The sequence below is a fragment of the Streptopelia decaocto genome (assembly GCF_964273445.1).
Source record: "Streptopelia decaocto genome assembly, chromosome: Z".
Lineage (NCBI taxonomy): Eukaryota > Metazoa > Chordata > Aves > Columbiformes > Columbidae > Streptopelia > Streptopelia decaocto.
In genome coordinates this window covers 66,806,171-66,826,170 of record NC_138657.1, presented here as the reverse complement: position 1 = coordinate 66,826,170, position 20,000 = coordinate 66,806,171, and the positions used below count along the sequence as shown (strand labels likewise).

Here is a 20,000-nt window from a genome sequence, read left to right as displayed (position 1 = left end):
AAGAAGAGGAGCACAACCTGGAGGGATTTGTGCTCCAGAAGTTTGTATGGTGTTGAAAGTTGTTTAATGGACAACTTAAGCAAATTTATTCTTGAAAGCTGTTTGACTTCTATCAGGCTTTGCTGAAATTGTATGGCTCATAATAGAGAGTTCCTGATTCTCCCCTTTCTGTAATACTAAATTAGAAAATATTTGAGCTGACAGTATATTATTATTTCATTAAAAGCTGACAAATCTATCTGTCTAAAAAGTATTTACTCTTTTGAGATGCTAATTGGATGCTGTGTTATGAGTAGATTGTAAATTGCAGATGGGGTCTACTGTCTCTGAAATAGGCTGGTTTACAACTGAGAGCTGAGACTCCCAGTGTCGAAATTACTTCCAAAGATAATGCTACACAGGAGTGGTAGGTGATAGGGCCTTGAATTCAACTTGCTGTTTCAGTTCAAGCCCATTAATCTGGGCACTGGACTGTAGGAGCTCAGTGGTACAGTCATATATGGCTGCAAGTATGTGAGAATGACATGCCTGCAGAACAGGACTGTCAGAAGCTAGCTTAAAGCACACACATGCAAAACAGATTGTGCAGTGTCTCTAAAGTATTTATTTAATTTTATTTAATTTTCAGATTCAGTCATGGGTCAAAATGTGGCTAGCAAGGAGAGCTTATAGGAAACGGCTGCAATACTTCAAGGATCATGTAAGTATTTTTTTCCATTTTGGAAAAAAAGAGCATTAAAACAGGATCATACAACTGCACATGCAGTTTGAGAATATCAGGAAATAGAGTGCTGGTTCTGCAGCGTATTTCTGAGCAGAAATGTGTTGTAACTTGATTCTTTTGTCTAACCTTGTTCCCTTCCAGAATGCAGAAATCGTGAAGATCCAAGCATTTCTCAGAGCAAACAAAGCCAGGGATGACTACAGAACACTAAGTAAGTGGTAACAGCTGAATGTTGTGTATTTGGGAGAAGTATGTTACTGTGTTCAGACTTTTTTTTTAAACTTTCACCTGGGATTTCTCAGTCTCCTATTCCACTTCAAAAGCAGACACAAATGTTTGTAAACTGGTTTGTTTTACAGCTGAAACTGGTTTAGATATCTGTACTTACACAGTTGGACAAAAATATTCAACTCTTGCTCTAACTGGCATAAACTTCTCTCTTCTTTCTTCAAAATCTTCTGTGCAGTGATCAGTTTCCTGAGGGTTTTAGGGGCGTTCAGTATTCTGCCAACTAACAAGCCTATTTATTTCAACTATAGTTGGTGCTGAAAATCCACCTTTGACTGTCCTACGCAAATTTGCCTACCTCTTGGACCAAAGTGACTTAGACTTTCAAGAAGAACTAGAAGTAACAAGGTTAAGAGAAGAAGTGGTTACAAAAATTCGATCCAATCAGCAGCTGGAGAAGGACTTGAACTTAATGGATATAAAGATTGGACTATTGGTGAAAAACAGAATCACTCTTCAGGTCAGCAGGCTCTGTTCAGGCTCCCTTGGTAGCATGCAATGAACACTTCGTGTGTTGAAGGAGCTCAGGATTACACTATCACAGCACAGTTGAGGTTGGAAGGGACCTTCAGAGGTCACCTAGTCCAACCCTCCTGCTCAAGCAGGATTGCCCAGAGCAGGTTGCCCAGGACCATATCCAGACAGCTTTTTAATATCTCCAAGGGTGGCGACTCTACAGCCTCTCAGAGCAACCTGTGCCAGTGCTCACTCACCCTGATTAGTTAAAGTACACCTGCTAAATTAAGTGCTTTCTTTCTTTGTCTTAATCTTGTCAAAATACCTTGTTAGAGGTTGCTCTGAGTGGTACGACAGTTTGCTACTGAATGTCAGTCTTTGTTTTGGTACTTGTGGACAGTAATAATTGCTTGGCAGATTTCAAGCATCAGTAAACTTCTGATCATACTTGAGAGCTTGTTCATTGTTAAATAAATGATGAATGAGTGTGTGCATGAGATCAGGTTTCCCAGACAGATGTTGTTGGCAAGCCATATCTGTGACAAGATAAAGATGTTCAAAAGACTGGTTAGTGAACAGAGCAGCAAAATACAAGAAGTTGCTAGTAAGAGCCCTTGGAGGAATACAGCATTTTTAATGGTTGGAAAAAAGTGTTAATTTTTTCAATATGCCCTTTTGTGAACATATAGTCTAAACTTTTGATCACTCTGTCTGCAGGATGTTGTACTTCACAGTAAGAAACTTAACAAAAAGAGCAAAAGTCAGCTAGAGGAGATGGTTATGGTTGACAAACAGGGTATCAAAGGTTTGAGTAAAGAGAGAAGAAAAAAACTGGAGGCTTATCAACATTTGTTCTACCTTTTACAGGTAAATACTAATGTAAAAATTAGCATGGCAGTGAACTACTAAAGAAAACTATAAATATATTGCTTGCTTTGTTGAAGTGATTGGTAGTAGTGGTTGTGAAGTATGTAGACTGTAGCAGCGTCATCAACTTCTAATACTTCCTGTGATAGTCCTTGCTGTCTTTATCATACAAAAAACATAGTGTTTGTTTGGTTGGTGTTTTTTTTCTGGGGGATAACTTCGGTCCATACTGAAGCCAAAGATAAATGTTTTCTTCCATATATCTTTTAGTCCATGTAAGTTACTGTCACTGCTACTGTGCATTACATGTGGAGGAAAGCAAACTGTCTGCTATACAGCTGACAGCATATAATGCATTTGTCCTTGTGCTCCTTTTATCTCATCTTGTTGAAGTTTTTCTAGAGACTCTTAGATCTTCCCAGGACATATGCCCTCTGTTGCTTAAGTGGTCATGTAGTATGCAATGTCTTCTTGGTAGGTAGCCACTGTCATTTCATAGATTATCATTGCCGTCAGATACACAAACTTGATGCACAAAGGTACTGTTTGGAGACTACAAACAAAATCCTTACTTGGGCTACTCACAAAGATCTAATTGTGCAGTATTTGGTGTTTCTTATACATTAGGATTTGGGGGGGAAAAAAAGTAAAGCCAGTAGGGAAAAGTGACATATAGGAATCAACAGAAATACTTTTGGTATTAATGGAAATGTCAAAAGCACTGCAGGTAGGGGTAGTTTGTCTTGAACAATAGAATTTAAGTCATCTGTTTGTTTTGTAGACTAATCCCACATATCTGGCAAAGCTGATCTTCCAGATGCCACAAAACAAATCAACCAAGTTTATGGATACAGTCATCTTTACTCTATACAACTATGCCTCCAATCAACGAGAAGAATATCTGCTTCTCAAACTCTTCAAAACTGCTCTAGAAGAAGAGATAAAGTATGTACAATTTAGTTAATTTGTGTGGCAGACAGTTCAATGAATTTTTACCTAAAGGAATTCAATGATTCATCTTTAAACTTCTGTAAAACCATATACATATTTTTGTTACTAGAGAAATTTATTTTCAGGGTAATTTATTCATCGGCTCGAGCTATTTCCAATTCAGAAAAATATTTCTATGGTGCACAATACTTGTGTATGATAAAATGGCATGAAAAAATAGGCATCAGGGTTTCTTGCTTTTGTGGTTGAGTATATAAGGGTGGAGAAAGTCTCTTCTTTCTCTATGTAAATGTATGTTCTGTATCTGGAGAGTGGTGGCTTATCCTGAAACACTAAAATCATATCTTACACCTTTAACAGGTATTTCCTCAACAGCTATTTGGGCCTAAATCAGGTATATATTAGCTAGCACTAACTATGCTATGTTCCAGGGTCATTATTATAATACACATAGAATTCAGGTAGTAGTTTCTATAATCTTGTTTCATATGAAAGCCTAAGAAATATATGATATAAATAGGATAATTTTAAAAGTGTAGATTTTGAAAAATATTTAGAAAGCAAGGTTAACTGTGTACATATGCAAGATCTGAAAACTCTTCTGTTCTTGATACAGCTCTAAGGTAGACCAGATACAGGATATTGTCACTGGCAACCCCACCGTCATTAAAATGGTTGTCAGCTTCAATCGAGGTGCTCGTGGACAGAACACTCTGCGCCAGCTCCTGGCCCCAGTGGTGAAGGAGATCATGGATGACAAGTCCCTTATAATCAACACTAGTCCTGTGGATGTGTACAAGTCATGGGTAAACCAGCTAGAAATGCAGACCGGTGAAGCTAGGTGAGTTGGGCATACTGTACCGTTTAAATACTTGAGGCCTCTCTCTATTCTGCTTTCCCTTTCCTGCTCTGACAAATTGCCCTTCCCCACCTTTCTGCAGCACAAGGTGAGTTTCTGGGGAGAGGTGCTTGAAAAACGGGTACTTTGACCTATTCTGATCACCAAAGAGATCACTTTCCTGGTCAGAAACTTCAAATGTCAATTACTTAATCTTTAGAAGTGTAGTAGACTATGCCATGGAAGAACTTACAGCCTTCTTCCCAGGTTTTATAACAGCATCCTAAGAGTGTCCTGGGCTTTTGAGAAGCTATGCTGGGACTGGAATGCAGAGACATATGCCTCACATGTTTTTAATCTCTTTTTAAATTAGTATTCCCCTTTCCTAATTAAGGCAAGGTACATCATGGTGTGTTCACCCCCACCTAAATGAACTGCCTCCTTCCATATAAAGGAAGGTAATGCATCTGAGACACTTGTTGCTTAACCAACTTCAACTATATTCATTTTTTGTGTTGTTTTTTTTCTGTTCACTAATGACACTTATGAAGCAAATAAAAGCTGTATTTTATTCTTTTATTCATTTTAATTGTCTGTTTTGCAGCAAATTGCCATATGATGTGACCACGGAACAAGCATTAACACATACAGAAGTGGTCAATAAACTGGAATCATCAATTCAGAGTTTGAGAGCAGTCACTGACAAAGTTCTTGCATCCATATTTTCTTCTCTCAATATGATGCCGTAAGTGCTGAGTTAGGACTCTAAGCTGCAGTTCATGTAAATTCAGTGATGGAGATCCTTTCAAATAACATGGTTTGTGATACGTGCCTATTGAATTACTTTCCCAGTAGAGGGAGTTGTTTCTCTGCTTGTCCTGCTCTGCTTTAGCAGCCTCCTGAATGTCTCCCTGTACTTGAATTTTTATTTTCCATTATCATCTCATCTTGTGTTTTAAGTGGTTAGGGGAAAGGTGAATAACTTGGCTGACTAAAATGATTTTTTTTTTTAATTGTTTGCTTCATCTAAGTCTTTCCATTATTTTCCTTTTCATCTGTTCCACATGTAGTTATGGAATGAGATATATAGCCAAAGTTCTGAAGAGCTCGCTCCATGAGAAATTCCCAGATGCAACAGAAGATGAACTGTTAAAGGTAGACTTCTGAAGGCAAACACTCAACAGCTTGTTCTTTTAATGGCAAAAGGGATTTTTATTGATATTAAGCATTCTAAGGAACTGAGAACACCAGCATCTATTGAAGGAATTTGGTGATTCCTGGGTTGCAAAGAGGTGGTAGAAGGGGAGGAGAATGGAACTCTGTTGCCACAACCTAGCTATCTTAATGTGGGTGCTCGGCAATTCTTGTGGGAAGAAGTGTTCAACATGCTTGGATAGTCAGCTCAGTAACTATTCTTAAAGGGCTGGAGCTTATCTGAATCATCATGGGTTTTGGTATTGTACTATGGTCCTTAACACCAGCAGTCCTTTTGTGGAGAATGCTATGGTCTTATTTTTTTTTTATCTCACCAAAAATCATTAATATATTAAAAAATAGTATATTGGAAAAATTTGTGCTAATACTGTAATTTAAATACAATTAGGAGGGGCTTTACAAATTATTTGCAAGTAGACCATTCCATTACATACACCCATTTAAGATGCTTGTAGAAGTTGTAGGGATTACATTTGTACAGACTGAAAAGTAAAGTGTGAGTGGTAAGCATGGTGCTGGCAGAGTACCCGTCTCTAACATACCACAGCCATGGTGCCTCTTCAGTGAGCTTAGAGGAATTGGTCCATGAGCCTCCCAGCCAACTGAGAGACTGAAAACTCTCTCAAATTAGAACTATTTGCACTTCAATAATGTGCTTTTATTAGTATTTAATGAAATGGTTCTAAAACTGCAAGGTATGTATTTCATTAGGACTTTCCTACTATCCTTCAAAAAGATACTGTTTGGTGTGCAAAAAATATATATATCTGTATCCTGGGGCTTAAAGGAATTCAAACTCCTCAAATAAAAAAATAATTCTGCTTTTGTACATTTTAACAATGCATTGGAAATCCTTGCAAGCAGCATTTATGGGGTACTGCTGTACATCACTCCAGCAATACAGATTAAGGCATTTGTTCAACTTACAAAAAAAAAAAATAGTAGCAGCAGATGGAGCATAAAGAACCCAACTGAAAAAGAACCCAACTGAAAGCCTATAAATGTAAGTTGCAAGTTCTGCAGGTGACTACACATAAACTGAGGCAAATTGCAGAAAGAAAAGTTCTGCCTGTTTTTGAGGTCAGGAATTATTTGAAACCACAATCTGCTCAATACAATTTACTGTAACTTCATTATAAAAATGGAAATTTGGAAAATCAGTTCTCCAGTCTTTAAGGGCTGCATGCAGTCCCCATGAGAAACAATGAGTCCCTTGTCAATGGATGCACTTAATGCTGGCAGACATCTGTAGCACTTAAGAGAATGAGCCTCTGGAGCTGAGTCCTACAAAATGTAGAGGAAAGATGATTTGTATTGTCTTTATGTGTTCAACTCGATGCCTTGCATTAGCTGACATAAAGCTGGGACCAACTGAAATGTGGTTGCAAAAGTCCATAACTGATGTTCTTAGAGGTGTTATAAGAGGCACATCTTATAAAAGGCCACAGTATCTTCCAGTTAGCCACACAGAAAACAGTTGTGTCTGAGAAGGGTTTTTCTAGCACTGGTTTGAATGGTCCAGTTCAGAAGTAGAAATGATTGTGTTTTGTAAAATGCAATTACTATATATAAACGGAAGATATTTTATATATATATTTTTTTAATTTTTATTTTATTTTCCTTTTAGATTGTCGGCAACCTCCTGTACTATCGCTACATGAACCCTGCCATTGTTGCTCCTGATGGTTTTGATATAATTGATATGACAGCTGGGGGCCAGATACACCCTGACCAGAGGAGGAACCTAGGTTGTGTGGCAAAAGTCCTCCAGCACGCTGCTTCTAACAAGCTCTTTGAAGGAGAGAGCGAACATCTATCATCTATGAATACTTACCTCTCACAGACATACCAGAAGTTCAGGTATGAAAAGCCCTCACAAATGCCTAAACAGTAAAAGCTCTTCTCTAGGATGAGGAAGGCAGGTGGACTCCTGGTCTATAGGAATTCCCTGTTCTGAATTAAGTGTTGAGTGATCTGCCATAGAGGAAATTCTCACTGCTGAGGAAGCTGCAGCAAACGTAACATGTTGCACTTCTGCTTGAGCATTGCTTTGAGAACAGATCATCCGGTCACGAAAAAGTTGTGGGTTTTGTTTTTACTGTTTCATCTTTGCCAAGAGATTCTGTTCAGATTTTATTCTTTCATCTTGCACAGTCATAGGAAATGTCATGTGCTACACTCTGGGACACAAGTTCTTTGTGATCATTGCCCATCTTTTCAGGTGGTTGCTATTATTAGTTTGAATTGTTATTCTGACCTGTGACAAACTCACTTTTTAAACTTCTTTTGTGTCTGTCCTTCATGAAAGCAAATTCACTGTTCATATAATGGATTTCCTTGAGAGATCAGCTATGAGTATAAACTTAGTCATTCTGTTTATTGAAGTATTTAAGGGCATGATGCAAACATGAAGAAAGAATAGAGTAGAAAGTCTTATAGCAAGAACAACAAACACTAATGAGAGAGCCTATTCTAGTTGGGACTTTGATCACTGCAAAAGGAATGATCCCTCTTCTAATTAAACTAACTTTATACCAAACTCAGTCTCCGGGTGACTACACTCTGTATTTTAACCACCCTTGGACACCAGCAGTAGCTGATTTCAGCTGCCTGTTCCCCTTGTCCTCACCAAGCAACTGCATGCAACTGCAATAATAGCCATGTTAAAAGCCATCAGCTTTTCCTAAATCTTTTATTATGCATTTATGATTTTGTCCAAGCACTTCTTGAACCTTTGAGACCTCTGCAACTTCCTCCTGCAGCAATATTCAGAAGTGTTACTTGTCAGTTAACAGTGTTGCATTTATTTGAAACAGACATTTTCCTGTTAGATTCATTGCATGCCCCCTCATACTGTTACTGTGGGATTTGGTGAATGAATTCTGCACCCATCTTATTAAATACCACTATGATCTTGTACAACTTGATCATATCCCTCAGCTTCTCCTCATCAGACAAGAATTTGTCTTTTTTTTAACGCAAACTTCAAGGATTCTCTGAACCTGAAATGTGCATCCTCATCAGCAGTGCGAGGCAGGCAGAGTGAAGGCAGGATGGCTCCTGCATCTTCCTGATAGGCCTCACCTGGAAACCTGTTTCTCCCAGCTGCTCCAGTTCAGGTCCTCTCACTTGGGTAAACAAAGTGGTCCCCTGATAGTAGGACCTTTCTGTTTCTTGGCCATCTGTGCACATCCCTGGAGCTGTCAGTAGCTTGGAGACACACTTGTCATCTTGAAAAGCAGGTCTCAGCTTGTCACCTACATGCTAATCAATTAAAAGTAATGCTTCAACCATACTTTGCATTTTTTCCTCTCAACATTCTTGCATTTATAAACAATATCACATTTTCCACCACTTCAAGGATCTCAGTTTCTGACTGACAGCAATTTAAAATTTGTAAGCCAAGTGGTAATTTTATGCAGCTATTTCAAATTTCTTCTTGGTACACTTCATATTACAGTTTCTCTGCAAAATCAAAACAATATTCTACCAGCTGTCCAAGAGAAATGGAACACTTCATTTGTATTGATGTGTAAATGCGTTGCCTACAAAGGGTTCCTTCAAACACCAAGAGTAGATTGCAGGTTGTAAGACAAATAGGATGTATGTCAAAGACTTGATTGTGTGTTTTGTTGTTTATTTTTTAATACAGGCTAACTTGAGTGAGTTTATAGGCAACAATTATTGAAGACTTTTTTCTTTTAGGAATTTTTTTCAAGCAGCATGTGATGTTCCTGAACCAGAGGAGAAATTCAATATCGATGAATACTCTGACATGGTGACTCTTAGCAAACCTGTCATATATATCTCGATTGAAGAAATTATCAATACCCATTCAGTAAGTCAACAAAAATATACTGGTCAACAGACTAAAGTGTGTAGGTTATAAAACACTTGGAACAAACAGCCTCTGGGGAAAGCTTAGTGTTTCTTCTTCCTTTCAAAGTAATGTCTTCAGTTGACCTCTGAAATGGTTTGGAATTAAGTATTAGACTTCACTTTCCCTAGGAGAGAGCTTCATGTAGAAGCATAATCTTGAACAACAGACAAAATATAACACTTTCTGATGGGAAGGAGGAAAGCTTTTGTTCTCATCTCTTGCAGCATTTCTAACATATTCACAAATACTTGTGTCTTGGCTAAGAAAGTGGCACAGATTTGAAGAAGTTCTGACTCTGGTAATAAAGAAGAAGTCAGCATATTATTGACTCTGGCATTCTGTCATGTGTTTTGTTGGAAGCAGATGTAAATGTCTGATTTAGGACTGAAGCTGTGTCATCCTGCCAGCTCTTTATTGTGGATAAAGAACAGATTAACTTTAGTCTGTAGTATGACTCATTAGGGTAAAAGTTAAATCTACCAGATGGCCCTCCTAAAGCTGGGATATTGGTATCTGCTTCCTGGCTTGCAAATCCCTCCCCCTGCCTAAATAAATAAATAAATAAATAAATAATCTCCAAACTTTCCCCTCGTAAAGCCCACAAACCCCACAAAGAACGTGCCCAAACTATTGTCAGATACACAATGGAAAAGGTAAAATAGTCAGCTCCCAGCACATCACATTAAAAGTTGGCTTTACTCATAAAAACTAAGAGCCTACTCTGCTATAAATATATTCACTACATTCTATTAGTGCCTATTTTTTTTCTAATTTTTTAAGGCATAGACCTGTGCTGGCATGTTTATGATCAGTGGTTACATTTAAACACTAGTTTCAGTAAAATATTCCTGTTAGCGGGGCTGTTGCATTTCTAATATTTTCTTTGAGCTTTATATGACAAAGTTTTACTATCCTGTTTTATACTAGATGTTAAAATACTCCACAAAATACGAAGTAATTTAATGAAAGTAAACTGCCAAAGGAGGTAAAACAGATGGTCTTTTTCTATAACATCACTATGGGCACTTGCCTGCCTAGAAAAAGCAAGCAATTAGGTGTGAAGACAGTACGTTATGTGTGTACAGTACACTTACCACATGATCCTCCTTGTCCCACACCATCTGTTCCACCAAACTTACACTGGGAGCCTGAGCCTTCATCTGAGTTGTCTTCTCCCACTACATCTTCCCTGCAAATGTAAAATAAACTTTCCAGTCTGGTCATAGAGTTAAAAAATAACTTAGTTTGAATAACAGAAGATACATAATTCTCTTATCTGTTGTCATGTGTAGTTCAGCTTCAGAAAAAGTTCTACAATCTGTTCTGTTATCATCTCCTGTGGCAATTTTTATCACAGACCTCTGTAGGACCTACCTAGAATGAGGGATCTGTAGAATTCAGCAGCTTTTTTTTAGCACTTGTGCCTCTGTCTCTTGCCTTCACCTCAAATAATTTGTCCTGAGTAACTTTTTTTTTTTTTATTGACTATAACTTGCAGTGTTTAAAATACTCAGAATACTGGAATTTTTGGCTACTGTGTGTGTTTTTCTGTAGCAAGTTTTCAGTGACTGTCTTTGTCAGTCCTTCAAGTAACAAACAAAGAAAAGTGAGGAATAGACTGTTGAATCCAGTGGTCACTAATGCTTCTGGTTTCATCTAACTCAGCATGAAGTTACTTTCCTCACGAATAGTGAGAGCCTGTTTCTGAGAATATATTACTGCTCCATTTATGCCATTTGTTTATCACTACTTCTGTGGCTTAAAGTTTTGATGGTATGCCCAGGTACAATGGAAGTAATTGTGATCATGGTCACAAATATCTTGCAAATTCTAAGTTTATATGAAATTGTGCAGCAGGTGCTGCATAGCTAGGTTCTCACTTTAACATGCAGTAATCTCTGAAAGGTATCACTGATGCTATTTCAAGCTACTGGGATATTTATATGGAAAAAAGGTGGTTTTCTGTGGGTCACTGTCCCTTTCTTCATTCTCTTGTGTGCTTAGTTCAGGATGCAGCACTGAAATGCCTTGCTTGGGATTATGAGCCTTTACTCTCTGATAGTTAGTCCTGAAGGCAAATCTTTAAACTTCTCCTCAGCTGTGATGTCCAGCACTCTGAAGACAATTGCTAGAGGAGCAGAGAAAGCTGTCTTACAGCAAGAGCAATTCTAAACTTGTAGTCCAGAACTGAGCATGCTTCCCTCCTTGTGTCCTCCATAATCCTGATTACACTAGGCCTATGTGTTTTAACACTGAGTCTCCAGATTTATTTACAAGTATAAACACACTGAGAATGTCTTTGGTTTTTTGGTGGTTGTTTTGTTTGTTTGGGTTTTGGTTTTTTGGATTATGACTTCATTTACATTTGTCTACAGCTGTTACTGGAACACCAAGATGCCATTGCCACTGAGCCAAATGACCTGCTGAACGAATTGCTGGAAGGGCTGGGACCTGTTCCTGATGTAGAGTCTTTCCTTGGTATGTTTGTGTTATTCTTCATCTTTATTTTCACTCCTGAAGTAGAATTAAATGGGGGCTTGATTTAAATATTCTCATGTCTCTCATGGTGACAGCTTCTTCTACTACAAAATTACTTTTTGAACACTTTTTGTGATACCACCTCCTACAGTTGAACTGTCTTTTAACTGCAATATTCATTCCAAAGATTAATGACGTGATTCAAAATCCAAACATTAATAATATTTGGAGCAGAATGATCTAGTTGTGCTCAAATTGCAGAGAGAAACAAGTGATTTTTAATAACCTTATCTTAAATTACATTACTGTTGGCTAGAAACTTACAAAAAGTTTAATGACTGTTGTTAAAACAGCTATTTTAAATTTTGACAATTATCCAAAGAAAAATGAAGTCTTAAATTATGCAAATTTATCAGAAAGTTATAAGGAATAAATGTGACTGATATTTAATTTGCCTTAACTGTAGTAGGATGTGAACTGTTTAGAAAGCAGCTAGGATGTCATGGATAATACCAGCTTCCACATGAGCAGACTGTTAACATAGCTGCTACTCTTTCATTTTTTTGCTATCACTGCTTGCTAGGACAAAGGATATGAAATTGTTTGCATTCTTGGAGAGGAAGACATTAGTCTCTTGCACATCAGTAACTTGAAAAGCAAGAATTAGTGGCATTTCCAGAATATTCTAATTGGGCTTGTAAATAGCAGGCTTATGGTTTTGACTGTTCAATGTCCAAAAAAAGACTGGTTCTAAATGGTAGGGATGGGTCTGATACGTAATAAAGTTAATATTTCTGATTACATACAGTGATTTTTCTAGGTTCTTGTTTCACGCACTGAATCTTGGGAAAGTTGGCAAATTGAAGTAAAAGATGTTTCCTTACAGGGGAAGGAGCTGTTGATCCCAATGACCCAAACAGAGAAAGCACGCTGAGTCAGCTCGCTAAAACAGAGATTTCACTTTCTCTAACAAGCAAATATGAGTTACGCGAAGGTGAAGATCAGGATCTCAAAAGCCTGATGATAAAGTAAGTTTTGCTCAAAAACCTATATTGTGGTCATGTGTGTGTTTGTTTTTGCATCGTGGGGGGGTTTGTTTGCTTGTCTTTAAATTGCTTTCACTCTGTTCTCTAAGTGCTTTTTTAGACATTCAGTGCGCTCAGTTTTTGAAAGCCAATTTATGTTCAGTCCTATTCAAACTTTTGCAAAAGTCAGAGAAACTGACAATTCTTCCAGAATGTTTATCTTCCTGTAAGTTTACTGCGACTTGCGTTTTGGGCCATGACTGGACCACTGTCTAACCTAGTAAGTGCTTTTCTGTGAGGCTGTAAAAGCATTCTGCTTTAAAAGACCACAGCCTTGGGAAAGCAGAGATGAAAAGCTGTCAAACCTTCTAAGGGATGGACAGTATCACACTGTTCTCTCCTTCCCCTCAAAGGAAAAGACTTCTGTGACCTACTGCTATCAGGCTTTTGAACAGGATGTGACTGTCACTTCAGCAGTAGTGTGTACTTTTTTCCAGGGAAAGAAAATATTTATTCTGTATAGTAAGCAAGTTAAGAAATTGCTACTGGGATACCTTGGGACTTTTAAAGTCAAAAGTCCATACTTTAAAGTCCAACTTATTTAAGATCCTGGTGCTTCCACACAAGGAGGAGAATGGGAGGCAGATCCCCCCTAGCACTATACTTATTTTTACCCTGCAAGTGTGAAGATTAGAAATTCAGTTTAAAGGGAAATACAACATAAGGATTTTATACCTTTGCAAGCACTGGGAGTATATACAAGTGGTAATTGAACTCTAATCTCTTAGTAATTTTTTTTCAAATCAAGAATTAGCAAGCTGAATTTATTGGGTAATATGTGAAGTTTTACTTCTGAAGAAAGTTCTTAGCTATAATGTCTGCAGTAAGTACTATAATTTCTATAAAAGCAATAAATGACTGTTTAAAGTCTGGAAAAAAAGTCTAATTTTAAGTGCAAGAAAACTCTTACTGAAGAGAAATTTTTCCACTGTAAATTGTACATATTTTTTCCTGAATCACAAACATGAAAACACTGAGGGTTTTTTGTAACTTGTTATCAAATTTTATTTGAGATCTAAAGAAAAGGGTGCAATGACAATGTTAAATCGAGACTGTGTTAGTCACTTGGTATTCCAGAGACCAGCCTCTAGACCTGTTCCCAGGCTGGTTTTGTAATAAGGATATGGCTGCTGCTGTCCCTTTAAAAAAAAATTTAAAGCTTCCCACCCTTTTTTCCTCTGTGTAGGAGTAGAATGCTAACCCTTAATGGAATCCCTAAAAATATGCAAAATGAAGGCCAAAAGAAATGGCTTAATCTTCCACACTGTAGTAATATGTTGAAATAATAGCATGAGAATTAACAAAAGAATTTAACTTCTCTATTGCATAAGTGCTTTCAAGTAATATTTCTCATATTTTGAGAAAATTTAGTAAGTAGTCTGAGAGAAGACTAATTCACCTAAAAGAGGTGTTTCTGTAAAATTACATTGCTGAGCAGGTTTGGTATGTGGGGAGAGGAAGCAGAAATAAGTGCCATGGCTTATTGGTCATATCAGCATCTGTTTTAAGGCAGTACGTAAAATGATAGTGCTACCCCACTTGTTACTGTAGGCTATAGTGGTGACCACCAATGACTGACCAAGGTTGTAGTCAGGCAGAGGAAGTCAGCATGTGTTGATGCAGGCCAAATGAAATCAACTTTAGGGAATCTTTTTGTGGGGTTTTTGTGTTGTTTTTGTTGGGGTTTTTTGGCATTTGTTTTGTTTTGCTTTGTTTTCCTGGTGAACTGGAGGGGATTCAAGAGTTTGTGAAGGAAAGATACACTTAAGTACAGTCCTTCAGAAGCTGTGGGGTGTATCAGAATGACTCAATTCAATTAATAGCAGCTCTGGGTGAGCAAACTAGTTTCTAGGAGGTTTAACAGGTTGCTTTTGAAGATGAAAGGTGCAGTGCTTCAGGTGTGTGCTGTCAGTCAATCCTACCTTGCTGCACCTTCCATGGAAACTTGGTCATGCACCTTCCATGGAAACTTGGTCATATTCAAATACTCAGTGGTTTTTGATAGTGTTGTCTGTATATGAGTAAATCTTTTGTCCTATTTAATTGTATTTTTGTGAGAACTTCTAGTCCTGAAAACACTAACAAAACCACCAACTTTCTGTAGGTGAACTATCATTTTAAACCAGGTCATGAGGTTTCATCACAGAAGTCTTGATCATATAGAGACATTTTCCTGAAAAACTTAAGCTGCAGCTTCAATTTTCTGTTAACTTTTAAGAATAATATCCTATATATATAATTTGTAACTGTGTCCTCTAAATTAACAGAATTCTGTAGCAGGATGTTCTTGGAAGTATTATGGGTGAAGAGGCAGCAGGAATGAGATAAATTCTTGCCAAAAAAAGAGCCAGTTTACATATCAGGGTGTAGCAGCTTCCATTTTTTTTCAGAAAGGAAATGCTCCTTGTCTTTTGTCACTAGGGAAATATCTGCCCTTAAGTGGTGTGAGTAAATGCACTGTGTTGGATGTAAAATTACTCCAGAAATTCAGCAGTTTTGAGTGCATTTCAGTAAATTTATTCTGTAAATGTGACCTTTTGGATAACTGTTTTCTAAAATAAAATGTGTAAAACTATGCACATACTTATCTATTCAGGCCTATGTAGAAACCAGATGTTCAAAATTATTAATGGAAACTCCAAAACATAAAAACCTAGGGAACACCAACATTACCAAGTATCCATAAAAGGGTATGAGCCTGCTAGTTTTAATGTTATAGATATGAAATGCTCAAGTGAGACATTAACAACTGTTTTGTAATATACATATATCCTTTTTAAAAGGACCAAAAGACTTATAGTGGATGTGATACGAACACAACCAGGGGATACGCTCTTAGAAATATTAGAAACACCAGCCACTGCACAACAGGTAAGTACTATACTGTGTCTGAATAGGGAAGAAAGTACGTATTTTATTAAAGCTATCTGAAAGCCTTAACAGATATCTGAGAGCTTTCTCCATCACTCTATAACAAATAAGTAATTATTACTGGTTTTTAGATTATTCAGATCTAGAGCCTTCAAAATGTGAGACTTGCAAATTTTCTTCTACAGTATAATTGGTAACAGCTCCTGAGGAAAACAAAAATTAAGTCTTCTTGTCAACTAGCACATCCAGAATCTTTTTCTTTGCTTTTTCTCCCTGCTGGATTTCTTTTTTCTCATGAACTTCAGTATGTTAACTCAAGTTCCCTGACACACAGTTTATTTGCTTAAGCAATACAAGCAAATATCTGCCTGAGGAACTGCTGCTATCCTTGCTATGGGAATTGAGTGGGAAGAGCACCCAGTTGAAGACTTCCCTGTAGATACTGACGCACAAAGCTGTGTCTCCATAATGTGCACATTTTAGCTTATCTCAGTGTGTGTGCATGTAATGGAGACCCGTGGCATCTGGACAGTCTTTCCTCAACTATGTGTAGTCATTGATAAGTCTGGCTGATTTTAGACATGTTTTGATTAATTGAAACACATATCTAGGTGTTGTGATTCGATACTTAAGTTATGTCAAAAGGCATAGTAAATGGAGGACTTTCAGACTATGTGGTAAGAGGATACAAATAAAGCCAGCATCTCGATTCTTTATAATCTCCTCTAAGAATTCAATGTATTTGAATACTTAAGTGTTATAATGAGCTGGAAAATAACTGTTCTAGATTTTTTTTTTTTTACTTAGGAATCTGAGCACTCAAAACTTGCAGAAAAACGTGCCATCTTAGATTCCAAAACTCCAGAGAAAATGAAGCACAGTAAGTCTATTTTTGAAGATGGGCAGCTACCAGTAGAACAAAAGAAAAGGAAAATCCAGAGAAATCTCCGAACATTGGAACAAGCAGGACTAGTATCTTCAGCAACCAAGTACCAAGAAATTATAAATGAGATTGCTAAGGTAAATGGAACATTCTTCCCTGTATATTGATGGATTTTAGGCATGTAGCCTAAATCCATTCCACCTAGAGATGTACCATATAGTTTCTCACGAGAATGCTACACTAAACTGCTGAAGTATCCACATAAGAAACAAATCATCTTTGCTGATAAAAGAAGTGAAACACAGTATGCTTCACGCATAACTATCTGAACTGAATAAGAAACAACTGTAGACTGTTTTCCAGAATTGATATTGATGCTGCTTTAATTTCTCCAATACAATGTGTTTCAATATAGTTTTTTATATTTTAAAAGGAATCACAATTACTCATCGATGTTTTAATTAATGTAGTCTTGGTAAGGTTTAAAAAGACTTTACCCCAAAATATTCTCTGATCAACACTAACACTGATCTGCGGTGGTTAGGCAGGACCCAAAGACAATAGTGGGCTGATGCAGTGCTCATCTTTGGGTTTCAAAAGCACCAGGCCTGTTGTGTTCAAATTGGCTAATCCTGTTCCAGGTCCACACCCAATACTGGCTGTATTTTAGTGTATTGGATTTTCTTTAATTACTCATGAGTAAAATTGGATTATCTTTCGTTACTCATGAGTAAATTACTCACAGCTCACAAGTGATTCATGTATTGTAAATATGGATTTTTGAAGTTGCAAATATATTTTCTATATATAAATAAATTATGCATGTGAGCTAAGTCTCTAAGTGTGTCATGTTGCATATGCTCTGAACTGCCATTTTAAATCCCTGCTCAGTTTAGATGTGTACCTGCATTTGCTTCTACTTGAGAAAAAAAAATAATACATAGGTACTCACTGTCCCTTTTTTTTTTTTTTTAATTTCTTATCAGTAAGCCTAGATGCTTTGTTTTGAGCTGGTAAGGTAATCTGAAGACTAGGATGAGCCTTAGGACTGGAATTTGCTTTTATTTTATTTTTAACTACCTCAGCTTGTTACCTTCAACACAAGCTCTAGTTCAGCAGCAGTTAGTTCTCACCTAGTAGAAGCCCAAGCTCTCATTTTCCAAACCTCTCACTGGAATCTAGCTGTGAGTACACCTTCCTTTATAGCATGAAGACAATCTCTTCCTTATGACTTCTGTGTGTCCCATGCCCTGGAGACCTTAGCAGTGTTCAAGGTATCACTACTTGTATTCATTTAGGTCTTAACTATTCTCAGTCACCAAGAACACAGGTGTGGGATAGAATTTTCTCCACAGAAGGCACAAGACCAGCATTAGCAAAGACACCCATGAGGTTAGCTCTACAGCTGGGACACCCCAGTCCTTGACTTGGATTTCCAGCTGGCCAGTGACAGCAGCCTGTTTGGAGCAGCTGCCACCACTAGCAGCACAGAGATGACCCTGCACTGCAACATTAGAATTTGGAGAAATACACACTTTGCAACCACCCGTGCAATGCCCTTTCTAACCAATGTTTAACAGCTCAGCTTCCCACAATTGGCAGCGAGGTGGAAAATGATGACGTAAGACTCCAGATAGTTGTTCAAGGCCCACAACAGGCAAAACATGGGTAGTGATGTGATTATTGTCTTCTATACAGTCATGTAAACTGTAGTAGTCACTTACTGGTACCCTGCTTATGAAAACTAATGTGACAGTATATGCTTTCTCACAGTAATTAACTCAGGTTGTGTAACTACAGATTTGAATGGTAACAAGCTGAGAATTTTTAAATTAACAAATTAATAAAAAAATTACTTTTTTTTATTTAGGATATCCGGAATCAAAGAAGATATAGACATCATCGAAAAGCTGAATTGGTGAAACTCCAGCAGACTTTAAATGCACTTAACTCCAAGACAGCATTTTATGAAGAACAAATTAACTATTACAACACCTATATAAAAACTTGTTTAGACAACTTAACAAGAAAGTGAGTTGAGTGCTCTTGTCTTTTATTGGGAGGGAGAGCAGGTGTTAATCTGTAGTTGAAAGTTTTTATTCCAACAGATTGACAATCCATGGATTTAAAAGTCCATGGGAATTGTCACTGTGATGTGAGTCAAAACCCAGAAAGTGCAATCTTGTATTTATTTAAAGCTGCCTGACAGAAGGAGGCCTGAGATGTATGTTTTCAATATATTTAAGTGCTACTTCACAGTTACTAGCATGCTCTGAAGTAATGCAGCTCTAGGCTACAATTACTGATTTTTATTTTTTTTTTCATTTAAAAGACTGGGTTTTGTCTTTAGAATGGAAAAAGGGGAAATAAATGCCTAAAGAATATTACTTTTCATGTATGGTGCAGTTATTTGAGAGCAAGCCCTACTAATGCCACTGAAGTGTCAAAAATCAAGCATTTTACTAACATGATCAGGAGATTTCCCAGTGCATACCTCATTGGTTCAAAATTGAACTATAATGGTCAATCTTATTTAACACCCATGTCACTGTATGCTTCCAAATTCCTACTTTGAACTGATGATTTTGGGCTTTTTTGCATCAGGTTTGCATTTCACAATAAAGCCTATAAACAAGTGCTCAAAAATGTTGATTCAAAATTATTGCCAAAATGTTTAGACTGTTCACTGTGTGCTAAAAATTCCTTTAATTCTTAGACTTGTTTTGAATGTTAATTCTGTTCATTAATAGGAGTTAAAGAAGGCAAAGAGTGAAGGAAAGCTAAATACGGCTAGAAGAGTAGCTGAAGTATAAAGACTTAGTAGATTAATCAGAAGCTATTTCTGTTGTTCTCTTCCTAGAAATTCACGGAGGTCAATTAAACTTGATGGAAAAGAAGAGGTGAAGGGAAGCAAAAAACTGAAGCAGGCCTCATTAAAGTACACAGCTGCAAGACTGCATGAAAAAGGTGTCATCCTAGAAATCGAGGATCTTCAAACCAACCAGTAAGTGTGGTATAAACCAGAGCATTTTCTAATCAACAGCTTCTTAAGAGGTCTGGTTTTTATTAAAAGAAATCCTCACAATTTCATAACTCTGTATTCTGTACACCACAAAGTCTCCAAGATGACATTGCAGTAGAGATGGAGTGGTTCATTTGACACCAGTTACATTGCTTATAGAGAAAGCTTTTTTCCCCGAAACTTTTTCTGTACTATATAAAACTGCACAGTATACACAATCAATTACCTTTCTTTTAACTTCAAGGTTTAAGAATGTGATGTTTGATATCACACCTGGAGAAGAAGTGGGTGACTTTGAAATCAAAGCAAAATTTTTGGGGGTCGAGATGGAAAAAGTGCAGCTCCATTTCCAGGTAAAGTTTGAATTTTGTTACTTTGCTGTATAGTTGCTGTTGCATTTGCTCTAAATATACACTATTTCAGATCTTTTGTGTAAATACTC

The 20,000-nt window shown here is 37.2% G+C and overlaps 1 protein-coding gene across 4 annotated transcripts in view; it reads left to right on the top strand.

Annotated features, from left to right (window-relative positions):
* Positions 1-20,000, top strand: part of IQGAP2 (IQ motif containing GTPase activating protein 2) — a 126,693-nt gene that overhangs the window by 105,387 nt on the left and 1,306 nt on the right. For all 4 annotated transcript variants that reach the window (XM_082074934.1, XM_082074933.1, XM_082074932.1 and 1 more), the window contains 17 exons: positions 629-700; positions 866-935; positions 1,264-1,472; positions 2,186-2,335; positions 3,117-3,280; positions 3,903-4,127; positions 4,729-4,869; positions 5,195-5,279; positions 6,967-7,199; positions 9,045-9,177; positions 11,595-11,697; positions 12,584-12,725; positions 15,566-15,653; positions 16,461-16,673; positions 18,407-18,567; positions 19,397-19,540; positions 19,803-19,911. In XM_082074934.1, the coding sequence (XP_081931060.1) occupies positions 629-700; positions 866-935; positions 1,264-1,472; positions 2,186-2,335; positions 3,117-3,280; positions 3,903-4,127; positions 4,729-4,869; positions 5,195-5,279; positions 6,967-7,199; positions 9,045-9,177; positions 11,595-11,697; positions 12,584-12,725; positions 15,566-15,653; positions 16,461-16,673; positions 18,407-18,567; positions 19,397-19,540; positions 19,803-19,911 (2,442 nt within the window). The remainder of the gene's footprint in view (positions 1-628; positions 701-865; positions 936-1,263; positions 1,473-2,185; positions 2,336-3,116; positions 3,281-3,902; positions 4,128-4,728; positions 4,870-5,194; positions 5,280-6,966; positions 7,200-9,044; positions 9,178-11,594; positions 11,698-12,583; positions 12,726-15,565; positions 15,654-16,460; positions 16,674-18,406; positions 18,568-19,396; positions 19,541-19,802; positions 19,912-20,000) is intronic.